Consider the following 22,294-nt stretch of genomic DNA (forward strand, 5'->3'; position numbering starts at 1 on the left):
ACGTGCCCAACGCAACGTGCTACGTCATCGTTCAGCGTGAAGAGCGTGGTGATGTGGTTATACGCTGTGGTCCACCGCCAAATTCAAATTGTAAGGAAAAAAGGGGGAGAAAGGGAGCAGCTGCAGCAGAGGACCGACGATTGTCACAAGTATCTGTTTGGGGTGAGTAATTTACGTTGTGAAAATACTTTTCCCCTCTAACTTTCTTTCTAACTTTTAGAAGCTGCCTCTAGTCGTAGCATGTCGAGTTATTATTATTTTATAAAGGAAAACGGGATTCCTTTACAAAATGAAGATCACGAACAAACCCCTCAATGTTAATATATGTGTGTTATTTTTAAGCTTGACGCGCGGTTGCTAAGGAATGTGAAAAGTTTGTAACTTTTAACGTAAAGAAGAGCGTTGAATCTCAGTTATTCTTTGTTCTGGGGGTGTTTGGAAAGCAGTTACTGTCGACTGGAGTTAAAACAGGGCAGGGCAGTCTGCACGGCAACACACACACACACACACACACATTGTTTCAGAAACATTGTCTGAAACAACAAAAGAAAGTGAGGCTCCACTAACATGATTTTCGTTGCTTGATTGTGAAGGTTGTTACGGGTCATTTTTCACCTTCTGAATATTTTTCACACTTCTTGACAGTTTCTCTTTGAAAATTCCTTTATAAAATTAAACATTTGTCGATAAAATGGTCTAAAAAGAGTTCTGCCTTTTGTTTTTTACTTTTTGTTTACTTGTTAGTGCTGCATTCAAAGTAATGCAGCAATTCAAGTCGCCTGTTTTCCCTCTCCCACTAATTTGGGTTTCTGGAAAATGTTCTTGGTGTGAAAAACGTATCTGAATTGTTTAATCACTGCTACTACTTGTATTTTCTCTATCAATTTGTGTTGTATTATTTAACAGCAGTAAGAACTATTGATGTTTTTACATTTTCTTTGTGTAAATATTGTGAAATGTTTTTTATTTTGTTCAGTTTTATCATACCTGCTCATGACTCTGTATAGTTGTGTCTTGTTTATCCAAGCTATACTTAAGTTACTTTTTTTTTAAAAAAGATTTTAGATTTGGCTAATATATTTCACTGTTTTCATTTTATTTCCGTCTTGTCAATACAGAGTCACACATCATGGATGGGTTTGGAAGAGCTGTGGTTGGAGTCTGGCGGGCGCACACAGTCCTGGATGAATCTGATGGGGCAGAGAGCTCCCCAGAAGTTCCTGATCGTTTCCGTAAGATGCCCTCCTCATCCTCACTCGGCTCCCTGCGGATGTCTTTGCGGAAGCGGCTGCCGCTCCGGTCGGTTCAGGCAAACTCCCTCCAGGAACCGTCAACCACAGAAATCCAGAAGGAGCAGCCCAAACCCAGCACGGCCCGCAAGCTCTCCCGCAGCGCCAAGAACTCCATCAGTGAAATGTGTCAGGTGAGTGTTTGCATCACGACTTGCCTTCTGTGTATGTTATGCATGAAATTAAGTGGCTTTGTTTAATCGCCTCAGAGGTTTCAGAGGACCAGAGAGTTTTCACGTGAGGAGTGCTTGGTGGCCACCCCGGGTCGAGACCCAGAAATTGCAGGTGCATCATCTTGCACTCCGCGGCGCACTCCTCGTCGAGCTGCAACACCCAGACGCACCCCTAGATCTGCTGCCAAACCCGGCCGCATGCCGGGATCTAGAGAACAAAAGACCCCTGAAGCGTCTGTACGTGGGGTGAAAACGGGGAGAGGCAGGAGGCAGCTGGTCCGAATGGCTGCGCTGCGAAGTCCCTATTCTTCCCCAAACACAGAGAACCAGAGAATGTGAGTTACATAGTTGACTTTTTTTTTTTAATGCTTTATTACTTGGTCCTGATTTTTGAACGCCTTATTACTTAGTCCTGATTTAAACCCTTTTTTGGTGTACTTTTGTTGCTTTTATTTAGAAAATTTGACAAAGATTTGGAGTCTGTTTCCAGTGGAATCAGACGACTCAAACATCTGTCCAAGGCTTTTGATGACATAATTCGAAGAGAGGACAGGTAAATTTATGTTTCTCCTAAATGGGTGTTTTTATTTAGTTTTGTTTCTCTTGTTAAGTAGTTTTTTTTTTTTATGATATAGTAAATAATATTTGATAAAGAGAGCACCTTCCTGTATCTGAGGAGTGTCAAAGGACTGTTGAGGCAGGTCAGGATCCAGTGCAGATTGTGGGTCTCCAGGCTTCCTCCCCTTCACCCGCCCTCTCAACATTCTTCCCGCCTCAGTTTCTGGTATTTGAATAAGTGGGGGTGGTGGGCGTGGGAAATTGGAGCCAGATGAAATGACAAAAATGTGGGTGCCTTTTTTTTTTTCCTTTTTTTTTTTTTTGCATCACTTCCTGTGTTGACATTCAAAATCCAAAAGCAGCGCCAGAACCGTAAGCAATGAGACACTGTTAAAGGCGGAGACACATGAACAGTGAGCTTATGTGATATCTGTTCAGGATGCATGCCTCTATGGGTGATCCTCACTATAAAAAAAAATTTGCATATTTAGAAGTTTATTTCTCTACAGGGAGCTCAGACATCCCCTGATTGTGGAGTAGGACCCAAGGTAACTCAACTCCTAGAAAGATGTTTAACCAAACTTGAACACCGTTACTAATTTCAGCATGAAAATGCATGAAGAAGCCCCCCTCATGCCTATCTGGCTTCACAAACCAAGTCTTGAACATCTAACATTCTAACAGTTGGTCATTTAATGAATAACTCACTGTTCAAGCAAGAAATGTTTTTCTTTGGTCACGTTGCACAATTATTCTTACAGGTTTCAAGAGAGCTTGGAGGGACTTGATGATGTATTAAAACTCCTGATGGAAAGCTGTGATATCTGGCATGTCAAGGGTCACAGATATTGTTGCATGCCCAAATAATTTATGATTTCTTTTTTGTTTTTATAACCGTAACAATGTTAGTTTGAAACTGTTTTTTTTTTAATGGCAGGATATTGCTTTTGAAACTTATTTCTGACTGTCCAGTCCCACACGGTTTATATAAATTCATCAAAACCATTTTGGGTTCACCCTTTTCCAGGGTGGAATAATCATCTTCATTCAGTATAATATGTTTTTATAGTAGATTTTCTCCAATCCAAACAGGGTTAACATTTTTTATGCTTTCCTATGTTCATCTATGCCCCCTAATATTTTTCTGTCATTTAGCAAGTTTTGTCTTGACGAGATCTTTTTTTTTTTTTTTTTTACAACTTGAAATAAACTTCTGGCATATTTCAGACTTGATATTTGACCCCTCTTCTTGGCAGAACTGTAGAGCTCATGTAAATCAGTTAAATTCCAACATTCATATTTATAATGTTGTCTGTATTGATTAAACAGAGTATATATACACATTAAATACTGTACGTCCTGTTTTTGTGTTCCATACAGACCTGGTTCAAGCAACCGTCCTGGAGGGGCAATGATGAGAAAGTTGGACCCTAGTGGTAAACTCAGTCGGTCCAACCTCACACGCCGCGCATCAAACCTCTCCAACACACTGGGAGGATGGGCCAACACAGCTGTGAACACTATCCGGAAACCAAACTGAAGCACACAGAGTCTTCAGTAGCCATGTTTAAAGGTGTTATTGTGGTGTCACTGTTACATGTACTGAGAAACTTTCCTATAGCTGCTTGATTTTCGTCTTCTATGTATGTCTAGCATTATTTGAGTCTTGTGTTTACATGTCTCAGGTTAGCTCTGTAGAGTGAACATCCTCATAACTACCAAAGGGATTGTGATGTTGAAACAATATATTTTACATATCCTAACTAGTATAAAGAAATGCTGCACTATACTCAGATTGTAGCTGTAAAACTAACACTAAGTGTTCTGAGAGAGTACAGGTAGTTTGTCTTTACCATATGTATGTAGAAATCTTAATGTTTTTATACTCTTTTTATATTCCTTTTAATAAACCAAAATTTTATATTTTTCCTTTTTATGCATTTGTAACGGGACCTTTTTTATAAATAGCCTGGGTAATATTTAAATGGGCACTTTCTAGCAGAGGTTGTTGCTTGCAATGGTCTGTGAATGATTCATGCTCCAATACAGTACACATAAATCATCAGATAATGTGATGGGGGGGTGGAGTGGAAGAGTTAAAGGCTCATTACCAGATGACGGCAGTGATGATGATGTTATGAAGAAAAATCCAGTGAGTTATTAGCGTAGTGACAGCCTCAAATGAAGCAAAACACTTTTTTTTCCTTCGCTGTGCTTCCTTTTTCTGAATTAATGGGGAAGAAGGGAGAATCTGTGCCTAACCGTGAAAAGGAATTATACAATAAAAACTGCAAGTCAACATAAGTCTCCTTTTTTATAAATGTATATAAATGCATTTGTTTGAAACGACATGTTGGGTAACCTAGAACTGTTCTTGTAAATTATTTGTATGTTACTGGTATCATTAGAGCTAAATCTTGAGTTAATTTGTTTTACTGTTTTCCAAATTAATAGATTCAAACATTTTGGGTTAGAAAAAAGGGGCTTGTTTTGTTCGACAATGAAAGGCTTTCAATTTGGCAGTCATTTATTTTGTCACACCACTAATGCAAATGCTTTCTAGAAATCCTGAGTTGATGCCTTCCTAAAAGCACAGTTTGTCGTAATCACAGCAAGTTTTTCAAGAATGTATCAGCTCTGTACATCCTAAAACTGAAATTTTTCCCCATTCTTTTTAGAATAGTTTCACACCAGTCAGATGAGATGTAAAATGTCTTTTCAGTCAGATTAAGTCTGGAAGGAGATTTTCAGTTGCATGTAGGTTTGAACACATGTATATTTTTGATATAAGCCATTCTGTTTTTCTGAAAGATTAACAATGTCTAAAGCCCTGTTTCTGAGTTTCTTTCAATACAGTACTGTCAGATACTGAGCTATTAGCATGTCATGAGACTGTCTTCTGAGAACAGTCTTCAGTCAGAGGCCTCTTCAGATTTGTTGCTTGACTGACTGCTATCAGAGATCCTTCCTCTCCACAGTATCACTATTAACACCTATTTGAATATACTGGAAATGAGGTACAATTACATTTAATTTCCGTTTGGGATACATACAAATATTTGTTTTAATTGAATTGAATTAAAGATTGTAGAAAATATTACAGCACTACTTTGTAAAATGTATTTTATGAGAAAAGGCACCATCAGTGGTTAAAAATGAGCATTTTTCATAAGACAATACTTCCCCCATGTGGTGTATCCTGGTCATATCTGAAAGAAGAGTCGTTCGGTTTGTCCCTTGTTGGTTCCCGTTAGGTTCAGATTGCACCTCCTCCGTCTCTCCGGCTTTGTACCCAAAGCTGAACACACGCCGCGGATTGCTTCTCCAGGATACCGGGGCTGCATAACGTCGAAGAATGGCTCTCCACGTCCCCAAGCCCCCTGGCTTTGCCCAGATGTTAAAGGATGGCGCAAAGGTCAGAATACATCGGCATGTAGACTTCTTGGAGTACTTTAAAGAGGGCAACATGGAAGTTAGCATGCTAGCTACGGCTAGCCATGAGTTAGCATGCTCATTCACAGTCATGTGGGAGCTTTCTAGAAAGAGGCAGGCCGCTTGAAGCTGGTGGTCCCGCATCCGTAATAAAAGACAAAATTCAGTTTCTTAAACGCCTTTTACATTTCTTTACCAGCGTACAGACAATATCTACGTCTGTTGGTTAAATGATGCTGCAATGATAAATGATTAGGCACACCCAGTTAGCCTTCAGCTAGCTGTCACCACTGAGAGTGATGCTGTGAATGTCTAATACATCCTGTTATGGCTCGTTTCACAAAAGGAGCCATCAAACTCACCTAGATAGAGTTGTCTCTTTCTTTACAAGTTGTTCCACTTTCCACAAAGTAAATTGCTGCGCATCTCAAGAGACTTGTATATCAATTCATATTTATTTATTTATTTTACAAAAGTTACTATAACAGGTTTCCTGCTATTTTTAAAAGTAATGAAATTAGAATTTTTCATTTTCCAACTCTGGCAAAAAATATTTAAAGACCATTTTTAATCATTGTTCATTGTCCCTTTAATTAAAAAAAGAAAACAAATTTTAGCAGAAGTTTTTTTTCTATGTTACATTTATTTATTTGTGGATGCTGTCATTTATCTTACATTTTACGCTGTACAACATAACTTTTTGTGCCGCATATTGATTATTTTGACTTTTAAGTTACAGAATCACTAAAATAATTTGTTTTCTTCTTTTTTTTGACCATCTTAGATTGAGGTTGTAAATTGCACCTGGTTTAGATCCAAACAAAGTTATGTCACACACAGTTGTTAAATATTCAGAAACAAAACGGATATATCTCAGATATAAAATTGTAATTAAAAAAATCAGTATTTTTCACGTTGGATAATTGTTTTGGTGACAAGGTGCCAAAAAATAAGTAAAACAGCTCTTTATCAAATTGCTGGAGTTGGCTTAGAAAGTTTACTTTATTATTTTCTAAATGTACAGATACTAAAACATCAGTAGTCAGATGTTTCAAATATGTTGGAATTGTAATATTTGTTGAAATCCTAATGTAAATTTATAGTAAAAGTAATCACAAATTTTATATTGATATATAGCTGAAAATTTCCCTTTGTTTGTAAAAGGCTCACTGTAACTTAACAAAACGTTTCTTTTGTCAAAACAGCACTTTTCAGGACTTGAAGAGGCAGTCTTTCGTAACATCAGAGCTTGTAAGGAGCTTTCTCAGACCACACGCACTGCATATGGACCCAATGGTAAGCATTTTCCTCCGACAAAAGTATATTTAAAGAGATTAAAAATCTAGTACCAAAATCAGATAGGCAAATAATTAAAAAAAACTGTCAAATGTTCCAGGTATGAATAAAATGGTCATCAACCACCTGGAGAAACTGTTTGTCACCAACGACGCAGCAACGATCCTCAGAGAACTCGAGGTGAAGCCTCTTCTAGCCATCATGTTCTGTCTGCTCAAAATTAACTGAAAAATTTATGTTAATTATTTCTCTCTTTTTACTTTTATTTTTTTCAAGGTGCAACACCCAGCCGCCAAAATGATAGTGATGGCGTCCCACATGCAGGAGCAGGAAGTAGGTGACGGCACCAACTTTGTGCTGGTGTTCGCCGGAGCTCTGCTGGAGCTGGCTGAAGAGCTGCTGAGGATGGGCCTGTCTGTGTCAGAGGTGATCACATGCACCTGCTGAACATTGTTGTCGATAGAAATTTATTTTATACAATTGCAACAGAGACACTTTTTGCATCATGTCAGTCGTGATCAATAGCCTGATGTTACCATCCATCCATCATCCATCCATCCATTTTCTTCCGCTTATCCGGGGTCGGGTCGCGGGGGCAACAGCTTCAGAAGGGAGGCCCAGACTTCCCTCTCCCCAGCCACTTCTTCCCAGGCCAGCCGAGAGACGTAATCCCTCCAGCGTGTCCTGGGTCTTCCCCGAGGCCTCCTCCCGGTGGGACGTGCCCGGAACACCTCACCATGGAGGCGTCCAGGAGGCATCCTGACCAGATGCCCGAGCCACCTCAACTGGCTCCTCTCAACGTGGAGGAGCAGTGGCTCTACTCTGAGTCCCTCCCGGATGACCGAGCTTCTCACCCTATCTCTAAGGGAGAGCCCAGCCACCCTGCGGAGGAAGCCCATTTCGGCCGCTTGTACCCGTGATCTCGTTCTTTCGGTCATGACCCAAAGCTCATGACCATAGATGAGGATGGGAACGTAGATCGACCGGTAAATCGAGAGCTTCGCTTTTTGGCTCAGCTCTCTCTTCACCACGACGGACCGGTACAGCGCCCGCTTCACAGAAGACGCTGCCCCAATCCGCCTGTCGACCTCCCGCTCCCTTCTTCCCTCATTCGTGAACAAGATCCCCAGATACTTAAACTCCTCCACTTGAGGCAGGACGACCCCCCTGACCCGGAGAAGGCACTCTACCCTTTTCCGACTCAAGACCTTGGCCTCGGATTTGGAGGCACTGAGCCTCATCCCGGCCGCTTCACACTTGGCTGCGAACCGCTCCAGTGAGAGCTGCAGATCACGATCTGATGAAGCCAACAGGACCACATCATCCGCAAAAAGCAGAGATGCGATCCTAAGGCCACCAAAACTGATCCCCTCAACACCTCGGCTGCGCCTAGAAATTCTGTCCATAAAAGTAATGAACAGAATCGGTGACAAAGGGCAGCCTTGGCGGAGTCCAACTCTCACCGGAATGCGGACCAGACTCTGACACCAGTCATACAGGGACCTGACTGGTGTCAGAAGGGCCCGGCACCCCATACTCCCGGAGTACCCCCCACAGGGCCTCCCGAGGGACACGGTCGAACGCCTTCTCCAAGTCCATAAAACACATGTAGACTGGTTGGGCGAACTCCCATGCACCCTCCAGGACCCTGCTGAGGGTGTAGAGCTGGTCCAGTGTTCCACGACCAGGACGAAAACCACACTGCCTGATGTTACTGCTGGCAGAAAAGACAAAGAAGACAACAGGAAGAAGGATAATGATGTTTTTTAATGACTTTATTGCGTTTCTTATTTGATGGAAACACTGCTGTTGTGAAATTGTGTTTAGACATAAGTGGAATATCAACAAAGTTTGGTGCACATTTATAATAAAAACAGTAAAGTTGGAAACTAGTAATTAATGGAGCTATATTTGCTCCTGCATATAGATATATTACTGCCAAGTCATATTCCATTTTTAGAGACTACTTTAAAGCGTTTGGTCACATATACTTGGTTTTTTTTTTACGTTCTTGCCTATAATGCCAGTGAATGTAGCCATAGCTGTGTGTTTAACAGCAGAAAGCACATGCAGCTCTTCCCCACTCCATCACCATAATGTTTTCCTCTGACCTCAGGTCATTGATGGTTATGAGAAAGCGTGTAAAAAGACTCTGGAGATCCTTCCAGACTGCATATGCTCCTCTGCCAAAAACCTCCGTGACATCACCGAGGCCACGGCTCTCATCCGTACAGCGGTCATGAGTAAACAGTACGGTAACGAAGACTTCCTTGCCAACCTCATCGCACAGGCCTGTGGTGAGTTGGCAACTTAGACGACCTCAATCAGCTCATCTGTAAAAACGTGTTGACAGCAGTGTCTGACTCTGTTCTTTGTTTGGTTTGTTTTTCAGTATCCATTTACTCAGAGTCCGGCAGTTTCAATGTTGACAATGTCAGAGTTTGCAAAATTTTGGTGAGTGGCTGTTTTTGTTTAATATTTGGGGGGGTTTCTTAAGTTTGAGGCTGTTTTCTTATAAGTATTTGAATTCGTTTTGTGTTTAGGGTTGTGGAGTGACGGCATCCACCGTGCTGCATGGGATGGTTTTTAAGAAGGAGGCAGAGGGAGACGTCACATCTGTTAAAGACGCCAAGATTGCCGTGTTCTCCTGTCCCTTCGACTGCATGGTGACAGAGACCAAGGTAACAGACTTTAAAAAAAACAACTCTTTTTTTGTTGTTATAATTCTTTCATTCTGCTGTATTTGTGATCGTTGATGTTTCCTTGACTCGTTAAATTCGTCACGGCCCGTTCAGTTTTATTGCCAAACCAGATACAGACTCAAAAACGGTCATTTGCTAAAAGAAAAACATACTCAGAACATTAATTAAACCAAAATTGTGGAAAAAAACTTATATAAAGGCATCATATTTGTTTTCCAATTTTAAAAAGAAGTCAAATTATTTGTTTATTTGCATCTTTTAATGCATTTCTAATAGTGTATAGAAAAGCTTAAGTGGTTAACTAAAAAAGCTACAGGAGGTGTCAATTTTTATCTGAATAATCATCGATTACTAATATAATCATTGTTGCTGCTCTACTAATTAATGCTCATGGAAACTATATCCTCTTGCATTACTTGAATGACAAAATTAACAGTCCATGTGTCTTTGTGTTTGCTCATAGAGCTTTGAATAATTAAAACATTTTATAGCAAATCATTTTCATCTTTTATAAGTCCCATGTTTGAACTTCTGTTAAAGTAGACGGCAGCATTTAATGTGTCAAGGCTTAAATTCTGCTGAAGTTTCTTGGTTGGTTCCTAACAGCAGCGCTGCTTGCTCCACAGGGCACAGTGCTGATAAATAATGCGCAGGAGCTGATGAACTTCAGCAAAGGGGAGGAGGACATGATGGAGGCGCAGGTGAAGGCCATCAAGGAGGCTGGAGCCAACGTGGTGGTAACTGGAGGCAAAGTGGCTGACATGGCTCTGCATTATGCCAACAAGTACAAGCTCATGGTGGTGAGGTAGGAACACAGAGGCTCAGGTGATAAGATTTAAAATGAAAGCAAAAAAGGAGCAATTTTAAAACAATTGGACATCCTGAATTTTATACTGAGAAGGTTGGTTACAAGTGGAAAATATTTAAGACTGTTACTAACTTTCTCTGTTAAGTGTTAAAGTGCAGGACACTAAAATTAGGGGAAAAAACATTAGAGATAAAACCAATAAATTAGCAGAACTTTGGTTTGGAAAATTACTGAACCAGTTACCAAATTCATGGACAATGTCCTGTAGACAGACTGAAACAAAGTAGATATGTTTACCATAATGCATGGTGCCATCACACATCCTTGAATTAACCTTGAATTGAAAACATATTTTCCTTTTTATTATAGCTTTATTCTCAAGTTTTGGTTCTAAATCTTTCCTGCAGACTGAACTCCAAATGGGATCTCAGAAGGTTATGCAAGACCGTGGGAGCTGTAGCTCTGCCCAAAATGGTTAGTTTACTCATGTTTTACCGTCTTCAGATATGGGAACTGTAACCAAACTAACTTTAACGTCATCCACTCTTAGACGGCTCCGACTCCGGATGAGATGGGTCACTGCGACAACGTCTACCTCACAGAGGTGGGAGACACTCAGGTGGTGGTCTTCAAACATGGCAAGTCTCTTTTTGTTAAATTCACAAATTCAGACCAGATTTATCCTTTAGGACTTTTATGCATGACTTATTGTTTGCTGCATTCTTTAACAGAGAAAGAAGATGGCGCCATCTCGACGGTGGTCATCAGAGGCTCCACTGACAACCTGATGGACGACATTGAGAGGGCTGTGGATGACGGTGTTAATACCTTCAAGGTTCTGGTCAAGGTAAGTAACTTGTAGAATAAGACTGTCAGCTTAGCAGCCGTGAGACAGGGGCTACAGTTTCCCTCTTTTTCTCCCTCTGCAGGACAAACGACTGGTACCCGGAGCAGGAGCCACAGAGATCGAGCTGGCCAAGCAGATCACCTCATTTGGAGAGGTAACAGAGAGTTGAGTTCTGCTGTTTTATCATTTGATGTCCACGTCATCCCAACCTTGCATATATAACTTGTCTCTATAGTCCTGCCCTGGGCTGGAGCAGTACGCCATCAAAAAGTTTGCTGAAGCCTTCGAGGTGTTGCCGCGGGCGTTGGCCGAGAACTCGGGGGTGAAGGGGAACGAACTCATCTCTAAGCTGTATTCTGCTCATCACGAGGGAAACAAAAACATCGGTTTTGACATCGAGGTGAGGAGATGGAAATGAGCTATAATTTCAAGTCATTTTAATTAAAAACCTACTATTTGAAGCAACTGATGGTGTGGCTGCCCTGTAGGGAGAAGGTCCGGCTGTGAAGGACATGCTTGAGGCCGGCATTCTGGACCCCTACCTGGTGAAACACTGGGGCATCAGACTAGCCACCAACGCTGCCATAACAGTGCTGAGAGTGGATCAGGTCTGTATAAACACATGGAAAAATATAAAAGTTACTCCAGCTGATATTGAAAGGAGTTGCTTTCTATAGTCGCTTAATTAAAAAAGGTTGATTAGGTTTTTCCTTTCATAAGGATCTTCTTCCTGTCGACATGGTAATAACTTACCTTTCCGCAGCAGTCTAATGAGGAAAGTCCGGATAGATGATTTAGTATGTATGTATATGATCCAGATCATCATGGCTAAGGCTGCAGGGGGACCCAAGACTCCCAAGCAGAGAGGCCACTGGGACAAAGACGGTTGGGATGAGGAGCCTGATCATTTTGAAACCCACCATTAGAGGGCGTACTTGTACACATAAAGTGCTCTGTCAGTAGGTCTCCGAACAGAAAAGTTGCTCGCTCACAGAACACTGTAGTGTTTGGACTCTCACTACTAATGTTGAATTTCACCCCAAAACGTTTTTAAGAGATTTAACTTTTTCCAAGTGTGTCTCTAACAAGTGTGTCTCTAGGGTTGCAGCTGTGTGAAACTGCACAAAATAGTGAATGGTGTGACGGCATGCTGCATGTACGACTGAAAACAGCGCAGGATTATAATGAGAGTGGAGTGGAGAATTTTGACATGCTCAGTTGACTTAGAGATTTTTGATGTATAAATATTAGCACTTGGACTGGAATGAGAAATTGCTAAACCTGACCTTTTAGTAACATGTGGCCACATTATAACTTGTCTTGTGACATAATCCTACAAGGAAATTCACTTTCTTAAACTTTCCTTGTGGTATTCCAGCAGCTGCGTTTAACTCAATGCTCTAATTTACATTTACAAAATATATTAAATATTTTTTTTTCTTTTCCAGATTATCATGGCCAAACCAGCAGGTGGACCCAAACCTCCCCAAGGCAACAAGGACTTTGATGATGATGACTGAACCTAAAGCTTCCCATCTTAAGTTCCTGCTGCATTCACAAACCTTTTCTACTTGTTTATTTAAAGCTCAACTGTTTGGTTTATTTTGTAGACCACCTCTGGTTGCATGGATCAACATCATATGTGGAAGAAGAAAGTACAGATGGCTTTGTTTGCTTTTTATGTTCCTAGGTCCCAAATAAAAGGCACTTGTGCTGTCAACTACTGGCTTGGATTTTCCTCATTTTGTGGTTTAGATATTATGCCGAGTATGTTTTTAGAAAAAAACCATTTAACCTTTTTGATTTTTTTCATTCCAAAACCATGGAATAGAAAAAAAATGCATGTTTGTGTTGTGTATTTGCTGAATAAAATATACAACTTCTTTTTCATTAATGTTCTCTTAATAAATATCTTCAGATTTATTAGATGGGACTTGTTAAAGATATTTTAATTTGTTGTACTGCTTTAACACAAGGCAGTAATTTTATAGAGATTATTGAAAAAATAACTTTAATAAGGCTATATTCTGATTTTTACATACATTTAAGATGTACTGTTAGCTTAATTTTGTGTAAATTGTGAATTTTCTTTAATGCTACTCTGAAGGTTTGTCATTTGCAGGCTGAAACCATAGACAGTTCTGCAACCAGTGGCTTAATTTCAGTAATTAATCTCGCAATATTTCACTGAACGCTTTGTTTACAGTGATAATGGATTTCTTAAAATCACAACTGAATCTAAGCTATTTTGAGGAATTCAGATGTTTTAATTACACCGACCAGCAGATGGCGCTGAAGTCTCTGGACGGCCGAGATGTAGGCGGATTTGCTCTGACGTTGCCCACATTTGGGATTAACTTGTTTTTTTATATATATCGCCATATCCCTCGTATTTTTGCAAACGAAGCCAGATGAGCTGAGGATATTGAAAAATATAAATTTGCTTCAGTAGGCCCTTCGTTTCAGCCATCTCTCTGCGTTGGGTTTTGGAAATGGGACGGGGATGTCCTGCGGCGCATATTGAGAGGCTGACTGAGGAGCAGCAAACGTCGCACTGACTGAGCCTACTGCGCCGATGTCCCCTTACGCTGATAATAATAATTATAATAATAATGGGGGCAGACGGAAGTAAAAACAGGAAGGTGAGTTGAATGGAACTCCTGGTTGCTAAGGTGTGGCGCTCTCTGTTTCTATGGCGATGGTTTGGTGTCCAGGATGCAAAGTCGGTTTCTGTACAACTAGAACACACGGCTCCGTTTCACCTTGTTTTAAATCAGCATGCGAAACTAAAGTATTACATTTTTGTTAAGGATTTACCTCCATAATCAATAAAATATTTCCACAAGAATCCCGCTCTTATAGCATCAAGCTTTTACTTTGAATGTCTAAAAAAAAACAATCTTCCTATACATAATTTATTTCCAGATAAAAATATTGATACAAAAGGCCTACTGCATCCTGTGTCTGTGGAGGCAGTATTGGATTTATATGTGTTTTTTATCTTAGGTCATTAACTTTTCCTGTCTGAGAGATTGGTGCTGCTGTGTGTAATGAATTATGGTTTTGATAAAAACAGTAGTACTGCATGCAATTAAAACTTATACTGGTAGCTACTTTAAATTCATTACAATAGTGACTTTAAAACTGTAAACAAAAATACAGTAACAATACTGGCAATAGTGCATTAAATGAATTGTGGTTATTTTGTAACTTTACCATGCAGTGACACTATAAACCCTATTCCTGGCATCCAGATGTTGCAGTAGAAATAAACAACAAAATTGCAACTCATCATCTTGGCGTTTCTATGATTGTCACGACCTATTTTTTTTACTGTTTGAATCAGAAACATTTTTAGATGTTAAGTCAGTTATGCAACAAGGGGGAATATATCTTTCCTCAGATTCTATGCAAATCTGACCTGCCAAACAGAGATATAAGAAGCTTGTGAAAAAATATTGATTAAATTAAATTGGTAAAAAAAAGAAAAAAAAATTAAAATTGTCCTGGTTAGAACCAGAAGTTGAGGAAAAGCAATCTAAAAACAAAGATGGAGGATTACAGGATCTACTACCCCAATACAAACCTTTTACAAATCTTTTTTTAAACCAAAAACTACCCTGTGGAACATTTTCATGTAAGGAAATGACAAAGTGTTCCAAAAGAAGAAATTCCTGTGGAATTCCTGTGCATCAGGAATGAATCATCTTCTGCCTAAAATCATTCAGAAATTATTAAGAATGAACATTTATTTCTCATATGGTAATTTTTCTAACTCAGCTTTAGCACTCAACAATAGCATCTTATGTACTGTACTGTTCAAGTCTTTTTCCTCATTGTCTACTAACTTTTTCAAGGTGAAACCTTAAAGAAATAAATGTTTTTAGGTATTGAATGCCTTCCTGTATGAGGGCTGACTGTGAGTCGGGTAAAACGGAAAGAACTAACACTGTTTGTCTTTTTAAAAAATAGGTTTGACTAAAAAAAACATGCATCTCTAGTAGGTTCTCTAATATCCAGTATTGCTGTGTTCTCTTATTGTTCGCTTATATCAATCAAGTTTATTTGTATAGCACATTTCAGCAAAAAGGCAGTTCAAAGTGCTTGACATCATAAAAACACACTCAAAAAAATACAAAGTTAGAGCCATCGTTACACATCAAAATTTTGATTAATGTTTTATTTATAATGATTCAACAACAGCTCTAAACAGGTGAGTTTTTAGTCGAGATATTTGATGAAGTACCTTTTAAATGTTGTGTCTGTCTTCATTAAATTACTGGTCCTGTCCCGTTGCCCTACCAGAGGGCCTCAGGAGGGGCTGAAGACGAGCCCATCCCATCTGGATGGCGGGGTCTCCTCTCCAGCATGGGCCTGTCCATCCCAGAAGGTCTCTGCCGCCTGGCCCCACCCGCCCTCCGTCTGGGCCAGCGTCGGATGCTCCAAGGAAAAACCCCTGAGGTGCCAGAGCACGTCCTCAGGTTGGCGGGAGTCGGACCAGGCAGGCTGAGAGGAGAATGGAGCCTTCCAGGCTTCGTTACCATGTTTCTGCCTGAATTCCCCCACAGAGCTGTGCCAGGGCACGAACACTTTCAGGTAAAAAAAAACCACAAACTGCTTCATTAGACCCACTTCAGCTCTATTGTATTGTCTATCTTCTATGTTTTCAAGCTTTCTCATTTGATTTTTACCCTTTCTTTCTAACAAGGTGCTGGGATACATTGCCAAAGGTTCATTTGGACCCATTCTGAAAGTGAGGGACAAGTCCAAACAGAAAACATATGCTGTTAAAGTGAGTGTGCTACCTGATTATTATACGCCAATGTGTTTATTTAGCCTATTTAGTCCATGATGTGATAGTTTTCTATCTTAGTTTTTCTATCTTGTGGGTTATTCTTGATTGAATACTATTTGATGCTGCAAATGTAACGTAAATGTGCCATGTTAATTCACAAAAAATGTTCTACATTCTTGCTTGTTAGAATTTGTCTGCTGGTACAGATTTGCATGCATTCATAAATTCTGCTGGTACAGATTTGCATGCATTCATAAATTCTCTTCATATATTCTGTCTGAGCTGTTTTTTTTACACTTTAGTCTTTTTAGTGGGTTTCACCTGGCAAAATTATTCATAATTGAACATTTTTACCTTTTGATACATTTCAACCACAAATTTTGACACATTTTATTATTATTCTATGCATTTTACTTATATATATATTTTTTTGCGAACAATAATCCAGATGTGCATTTGTATTTTAACCCTTTTTAGTCTTATTTCCCAAAAGAAAATTTTGGTCAACCAGTGTTTTTTAAGGTGCTCTATTTCTAACTTGGACCCAGCTGTGTGTTATTTTATCACAGTGTAAATTAAGCTGTTCTGTGAAGGCCTCAATAGAACAAAAGTGAACAAACATCATTGTGAAGCTCAAAGGACACAACAGAGGTCAGGGACTAAGTTGTGGAGAAGTTCCAGTCAGTTAGGCTTAAAAACCCCAAAACAATCTTTGAGGATATCAATCCATCAAATGAAAATTAACTGCCAAAGAGATGGCCACCCACCTGAAATGTAAACAGTTTGTTCATTATTATTTTTGCTTCCACCAACAGGTTATACCTAAAGCAGAGATTTTAAGGCTGGCGGTTTTGGAGCAGTCAAAAGAGGAAGTTATAGTTCAGGTGAGCGCTGCCTTCGAAGGTCTTTAAAATGATTATTGATATTTTTGCTTTGTTGCAAATATGTTTCTATAGACGTATAATTATTCATTTCATGTCACAGTAGACTTCAAAATTCATACACTTGAAATTAAATTTATTACAAGTTCCGTGTTTGATTTTGAAAGTTTCAGTGTATCCAATACTTAGTACAGTTCTGAGACAGAAAAAAGCAATGCAGAAAAAAGCAAAGAGAAAAGAAATGAAGGAATAAAACCCATATAAATTAGCTTTTTAAGGAATTTAATTTTTGACCTTTGCCCCCTGCAGCGTCAGGTTTGCCACCCATTTGTCCTCGACCTCCAGGACTGCTGGCAGACTCAGCGCCACCTTTACATTAGTGAGTCAGGCAGTTAGCAGTATCCCACTCGTTCCCAAATCTGCAACCCAAGAATCCCTCACTTCCCCTTCTGTCCCCTCTGCTTCGGTAGAGTTATCTCCCCACAGTCCCAAACCTAACACCTAGAACATGATAAGAGAAATGCTTCGGTTCAAGTGTTTAAATTCTGGATTTCACCTAAGCCTCCAACCTCTCCAACTCCCACCATGCCAGTTCTTCAGCCGTGTTGCCCTTTTTCCCTTCCCTCCAGAGCATTTATCCCTTTTTCCAAAATTACTCACTGACTCAGAAAGTGTGACCCACTTAGTCTGCCTCCCAACCCCCTGTTAAAAGAACTCCACAGTTCAACAGAAACACATGCCACAGTTAAAAGGGCCTGCTGCATGCTTTTATCTAGAATCCTCTTGTAGCCATGCTGCTGGAGTTTCTTCTATATATTAGCAACAACAGACTGAAAACCAGAAGAGCCTTTCCCTGATTTCTTTAAAGATATGTAGGTGTTCCTCACTTTAGCACAAGTTTCCCTGGTTTAGGTTTTTCACCAGTGTTTTTTCTATCCTCTGCCGCCCATCACTGCTCCTCATATGTCCCACTGCGTCAGAGGCTCATGTTAAATCGTATTCTGCTCCAACAGTGTGCGACTACTGCAGCACAGGGGACCTCTACACCTACTGGCAGATGATTGGTCAGTTCTCAGAGGAAACCATGCGAATATTTGCAGCAGAGCTGGGATGTGCACTCGGTTTGTATGCTATATTTTAATATAAGTATGTTTTTTAATGTCAGGGAGGTGATAAGAATAAAGCTACAGAGTCAAGTTCTGCAGTGATTTGCAAGTCAATTTAACTTCATGTTGGCGAAAATGGATTACAGCAAAAAGCCTTTAAAATACATTATGTTTTAACTTTTTACTCTAGAAGTATTTAATCCTTTTAGAGTAAAAAAAACCCCCATAAAATTTCTATTTTAATAACAAACCTTTTTTTAGGGGGTCTTGTTTTGTTTTTTTCTTTTTACATACACATTTTTTTTAGCTTTCTCTTAAATGTTCTACATAGTCATTTCATAGGTTGATAATTACTCATTGTTCATTTTACAGGGTTTTTGCATGACTTTGGGATCATCCACAGGGATGTAAAGGTAAGACAAGCAAAGATGTCCCTTCTTACTTTTTTAACACATACAGCAGTACTGCAAAAACAATAGGCATATTACTTTTGAAATCTACATAAGTTATTTTATGTAGCATGACTAATTATAGGAAAACACAATATGTGAATTTAGAAAGAAAAGCAATTTTTTATACCTGTAGTTTGTCCTCAGGTGTAAAGGAGTTTTTTGGGGTTTTTTTAGAAATTGATGTCCCACTTTTAAGGTGTTAGGTGTGAACTAGTTCCATTTGCTTTGTTCCATTCATCATCCTAGTGTTTTGCAGTTCAGAGCTTACTGAGCAGTACTTTGTGTTGTTCTGACTGGACCATGCAGACCTAAATGTAGCACTATTAGCTTTATTGAATTAATGACCCAACATGTATTTCAGCCAAAATTAAATAAATAAATAAATGAGTAAAAATTATGTTCTTATCATCAAACAGCCCTAAAATAAAACATGAAAGCCATATCTTATACAATGCTCCTTAATAGGTAAATGTTAAATATGAGCAAAGTATACATTTATGAAATTATTAGTTTTTCATTAGAATATGAGTTTTAAATACCTTTAAATAATAATAGCACAGTTTTGTTTGTAATTTTTTTTGTTTGCCAATCAAAAGGAATTTCCTGAGAATTTTTTTAAAAAATAACACAATAAATTAAATCATTTATTTAATGAGTAAATTTTTAAATAAATGATTGTTTCGTTTATTTAAAACCAACACTAAATCACAGTACACAAAACTCAAACTTGACTTCTGAAATTTGTATTAATTTAATATAAAGACAGAACATTCATACATGGCTGGATGTATAAAAATTAAAACTTCTTTATTTTCTTTTTGGATATTATCTGTGTTATGTGTGAATTCCTTTTCATAATTTGTGGTTTATTCTTTTTGCTTAATTTAAGAAGAATAAATTGACTTTGGGGCTTATAATTTGGCCAGTCTTGTAAGTATTCCTTTATGAATACAAGTAGACTCATTCAGATTTTTCCTTCCTGACTTTCAGATGGAAAACATCTTATTGACAGACAACGGTGAGTGAAACAGTCACCAGAGGAGGGCAGCATACCTCTGAACAGGCAGCACAGAAGCTTCCAGAGAGCCTCTTTACTGTAAAGCTCTCAGCTTGTATTTTATACTATTAGCAACGAGGTCATGAGTTATTAGAAGAAGATGTTTGTATTTTTATGAGTTTAAGCTCATAAAAATGAGTTCCTAGCATGGTGGATGTGTGGAGAATTGTGATAAATTCTTGTAGTGATGCAAAGAAAATGATCCTTTGTAGGCCACCTCCGCTTGGCTGATTTTGGTTTGTCCCGCCGCCTGGAGAGAGGAGGCCGAGCCTTCACAATCTGTGGAACCATCCAATACATGGGTGATGAAAACCTGCCAAATCCAACAGTTTGAGGATTGTTTCTATATCTTTTCCTTTCCAAAGTAAAGAGCTGAATGTTAAAAATAAAACTTCTGATTTTTTTTTCTCTCTTTTACCCCTCTTCAGCTCCAGAGGTACTCAGTGGTGGACCTTACAACCACGCAGCTGATTGGTGGTCACTGGGAATCCTGCTATTCTCCTTGGCCATTGGGAAGGTGAGCTTTTGTTTCCAATGTGTCCAGCAGGCCTCATCTACAAGCAGACATAGCTGAGCCTAAACTGGGTTGGAAAAACAGAGCTGTACTCTTCTGGGCAGCATGTAAGATCTTTGTACTGATGAACAAAGTTATAATTTGAAATCTGCCTCTTTGTTTGCCTCTACAGTTCCCTGTTCCTCCAGAACCAGATCATTGCAGCATGCTGAGGAAAGTGAGGAGTTTTCCCTATGAAATGCCCCTGAGCCTGAGCTCACCGCTCTCCATGTTAATAACAGAGGTACTTTTTTTCAGTGCGTGTAAATATAGTTTTGTCATAGTTACGCTAATTTGTAGCATCGTGATACTTTTTTCCAGCTTTTGTGCAAAAATCCACTACGACGCCTGAGGACCTTGGAACGTTTCAAGCGCCAAACGTTCTTCTTTGGGACATCTTTTGACCTCCACCTCCTTCAGCGTCGACCTGTGCAGGTAGCCAACAAATGCCTGGTTGTAGAAAGCTCAGGGTTTTTTTCTATCTGATTATCTGAATGAACTTTTCTTCTCCATCAGGTGATCTTGGAGCTGAGAGAGAGACCAGACCGTGCTGCCAAAGCTCGACGGGGCCTCACTTTGTCCCTGCTGCCTCTGAAGGGCTTTGACTTTGATTCCCTGCTCAGCCCTGCCGCCACGCCGGACACACAGCTGGACGGAGACACACACACACGCACAGCTGTACCTCTGCCTGGCCCCTCACTGCAGGGGCCAGGCAGCGGGGGGCCTGCTGCAACCAGGCCCCTCAACTTTTCCACTCAGGAAAAAGTTGCACGCAGGGAAGTGTTTGTGTGAGTGATTATAAGTCTGGCTGCAGCGTGGAAGGGAAAGGCCTTCATCAAATGGTTTTGATTTTGTGCAAATTTTCCTCATTTTTTACCCTCCTTAAAATTTAGGAGAGTAAAAGTGAAGGATTTAAATACATAATCCCCCATATTTACATGGCCTTTCAAAAGTATCCATTATTGTGACATTGTAGCCACAAACCTCAATGTGTTTTTTAGGGAATTTATGAGATAGACCAACTTTTAAGTAATGCATAATTGTAACGTGGAAGCACAAATATGCATGGTACTTTAAAAACTGAAGCAGGAAATCCTTTTGGGGTATTTCTCTACTGGCTTTGTATGTTGAAACTTTACTGTGTGCACACTATTATTGCAGAACAGCTGAAGCTGAACCAGACTGGATGAAGCCACTGAACATTCAGATTATGTCGCTTAAATGTTCAACAAACATCTGAAGACAACGTTCAGCAAACATTGGCTGATCATACAGCCATACAACATCTACAGACAACACTGTCTGCTATGGGAAAAGTTTGGTCTGAATAAAAATATGCAATTACAAAGAAACAAATCACACCAAATAAAACACGTTTCCAGATATTGTTTTTATATGAAACCACTGACAATATTTTACTGTATCTTTGTCACCTTCAAATGTCTTAGCAGCTTCAACAGATACAAACTAATATCAGAACAATTGAATCCTCATTTTAACATAAATTGTATCCATGTGTATACCGGTGTATACTACAGAAAAAATGAATAATTGTCCTTCTACTTTGCAGTTAAGCTTTACTTTGCGTTGCTTTGTCTCAATTCTACTCATAAATTAATATTTGTGGTTATAACATGATGTAATGTGACTAATTCAAGTCTGAAGAGTATTTTTTGCAAGGCACGGAAATAACATTGTACTTTTTAATGTAATTTTATTTTATTTTACATGTTCACCTTTTAACGTTTACTGTCTCTTTAGTAGCAGTTGTTCAGTGGTTTTGTGCCATTACCCATTTAGTAAAACGTCCAGAGTCTCTTCATGGTTCGGCTGGCAAAACATTGTGTACCGAAGATACATTAATCCTAAATTGAAAAGTTAGGCTAATAGCCCTAACTATATTGTATTTATTTAACCATCTATCCATCCATCCATCCATCCATTTTCTGGATGGATGGATGGACCACTAAGGGGTCCAGGGTGACCCCTTAGTGGGGTTGGGAGGGTTGCTGGTGCCTATCTCCAGCTAACTTTCCAGCAGAGAGGCGGGGTCACCCTGGACAGGTCGCCAGTCTGTCACAGAGCATCGTAATTTGTTTAACCGTTTAACCACATTTGAAGTGGAACCCAACCAAAACCCTTAAGAAAGGAGAGAGGATGTTCAAACCTTTGCCTTCATGCATCATGTTGTGTCATCATGAAACCATTTTTTAACAGAAGTGGACAAAAGAAACTCTGTCATTCGTTCCCACTCCTTACCTTTGTTGTCCTGCCTGTAGAATTGGTTGCAGCAGGAACTTCTCCCCTGATTTCAGAGTGAAGCAAGCAACACAGCCTTAGAGTCT

At 39.5% G+C, this 22,294-nt stretch overlaps 3 protein-coding genes across 5 annotated transcripts; all 3 read left to right on the forward strand.

Annotated features, from left to right (window-relative positions):
• On the forward strand, positions 1 to 4,319 carry pimreg (PICALM interacting mitotic regulator). The gene is made up of 5 exons (XM_008427146.2): positions 1 to 162; positions 1,121 to 1,423; positions 1,499 to 1,797; positions 1,920 to 2,015; positions 3,401 to 4,319. Exons 1-5 carry the CDS (start codon positions 52 to 54, stop codon positions 3,558 to 3,560), a joined length of 969 nt encoding a protein of 322 aa, XP_008425368.1. The 5' UTR covers positions 1 to 51; the 3' UTR covers positions 3,561 to 4,319.
• A 958-nt stretch (positions 4,320 to 5,277) lies between these two features.
• On the forward strand, positions 5,278 to 12,825 carry cct8 (chaperonin containing TCP1, subunit 8 (theta)). Of its 3 annotated transcripts, none has more exons than XM_008427143.2 (16): positions 5,278 to 5,435; positions 6,658 to 6,748; positions 6,849 to 6,928; positions 7,025 to 7,174; positions 8,865 to 9,045; positions 9,141 to 9,202; positions 9,292 to 9,429; positions 10,077 to 10,255; positions 10,666 to 10,732; positions 10,809 to 10,896; positions 10,990 to 11,105; positions 11,188 to 11,259; positions 11,341 to 11,505; positions 11,594 to 11,713; positions 11,924 to 12,064; positions 12,554 to 12,825. In XM_008427143.2, exons 1-15 carry the CDS (start codon positions 5,376 to 5,378, stop codon positions 12,029 to 12,031), a joined length of 1,677 nt encoding a protein of 558 aa, XP_008425365.1. In that variant the 5' UTR covers positions 5,278 to 5,375; the 3' UTR covers positions 12,032 to 12,064; positions 12,554 to 12,825. The 3 variants fall into 3 exon arrangements, with proteins under 3 accessions (XP_008425365.1, XP_017164196.1, XP_008425366.1); XM_017308707.1 differs by having other exon boundaries at positions 11,924 to 12,060; XM_008427144.2 differs by lacking the exon at positions 11,924 to 12,064 and having other exon boundaries at positions 5,279 to 5,435.
• Positions 12,826 to 12,935: 110 nt separating this feature from the next.
• Positions 12,936 to 21,798, forward strand: rskrb (ribosomal protein S6 kinase related b). The gene is made up of 13 exons (XM_008427145.2): positions 12,936 to 13,747; positions 15,411 to 15,701; positions 15,814 to 15,897; positions 16,716 to 16,784; positions 17,091 to 17,160; positions 17,795 to 17,902; positions 18,260 to 18,300; positions 19,330 to 19,357; positions 19,609 to 19,698; positions 19,825 to 19,913; positions 20,083 to 20,193; positions 20,271 to 20,384; positions 20,466 to 21,798. The coding sequence occupies exons 1-13, from the start codon at positions 13,718 to 13,720 to the stop codon at positions 20,739 to 20,741; spliced, it is 1,401 nt and encodes a 466-aa protein (XP_008425367.1). The 5' UTR covers positions 12,936 to 13,717; the 3' UTR covers positions 20,742 to 21,798.
• Positions 21,799 to 22,294: the final 496 nt, after the last annotated feature.

This window comes from Poecilia reticulata, linkage group LG14, assembly GCF_000633615.1.
Source record: "Poecilia reticulata strain Guanapo linkage group LG14, Guppy_female_1.0+MT, whole genome shotgun sequence".
NCBI lineage: Eukaryota > Metazoa > Chordata > Actinopteri > Cyprinodontiformes > Poeciliidae > Poecilia > Poecilia reticulata.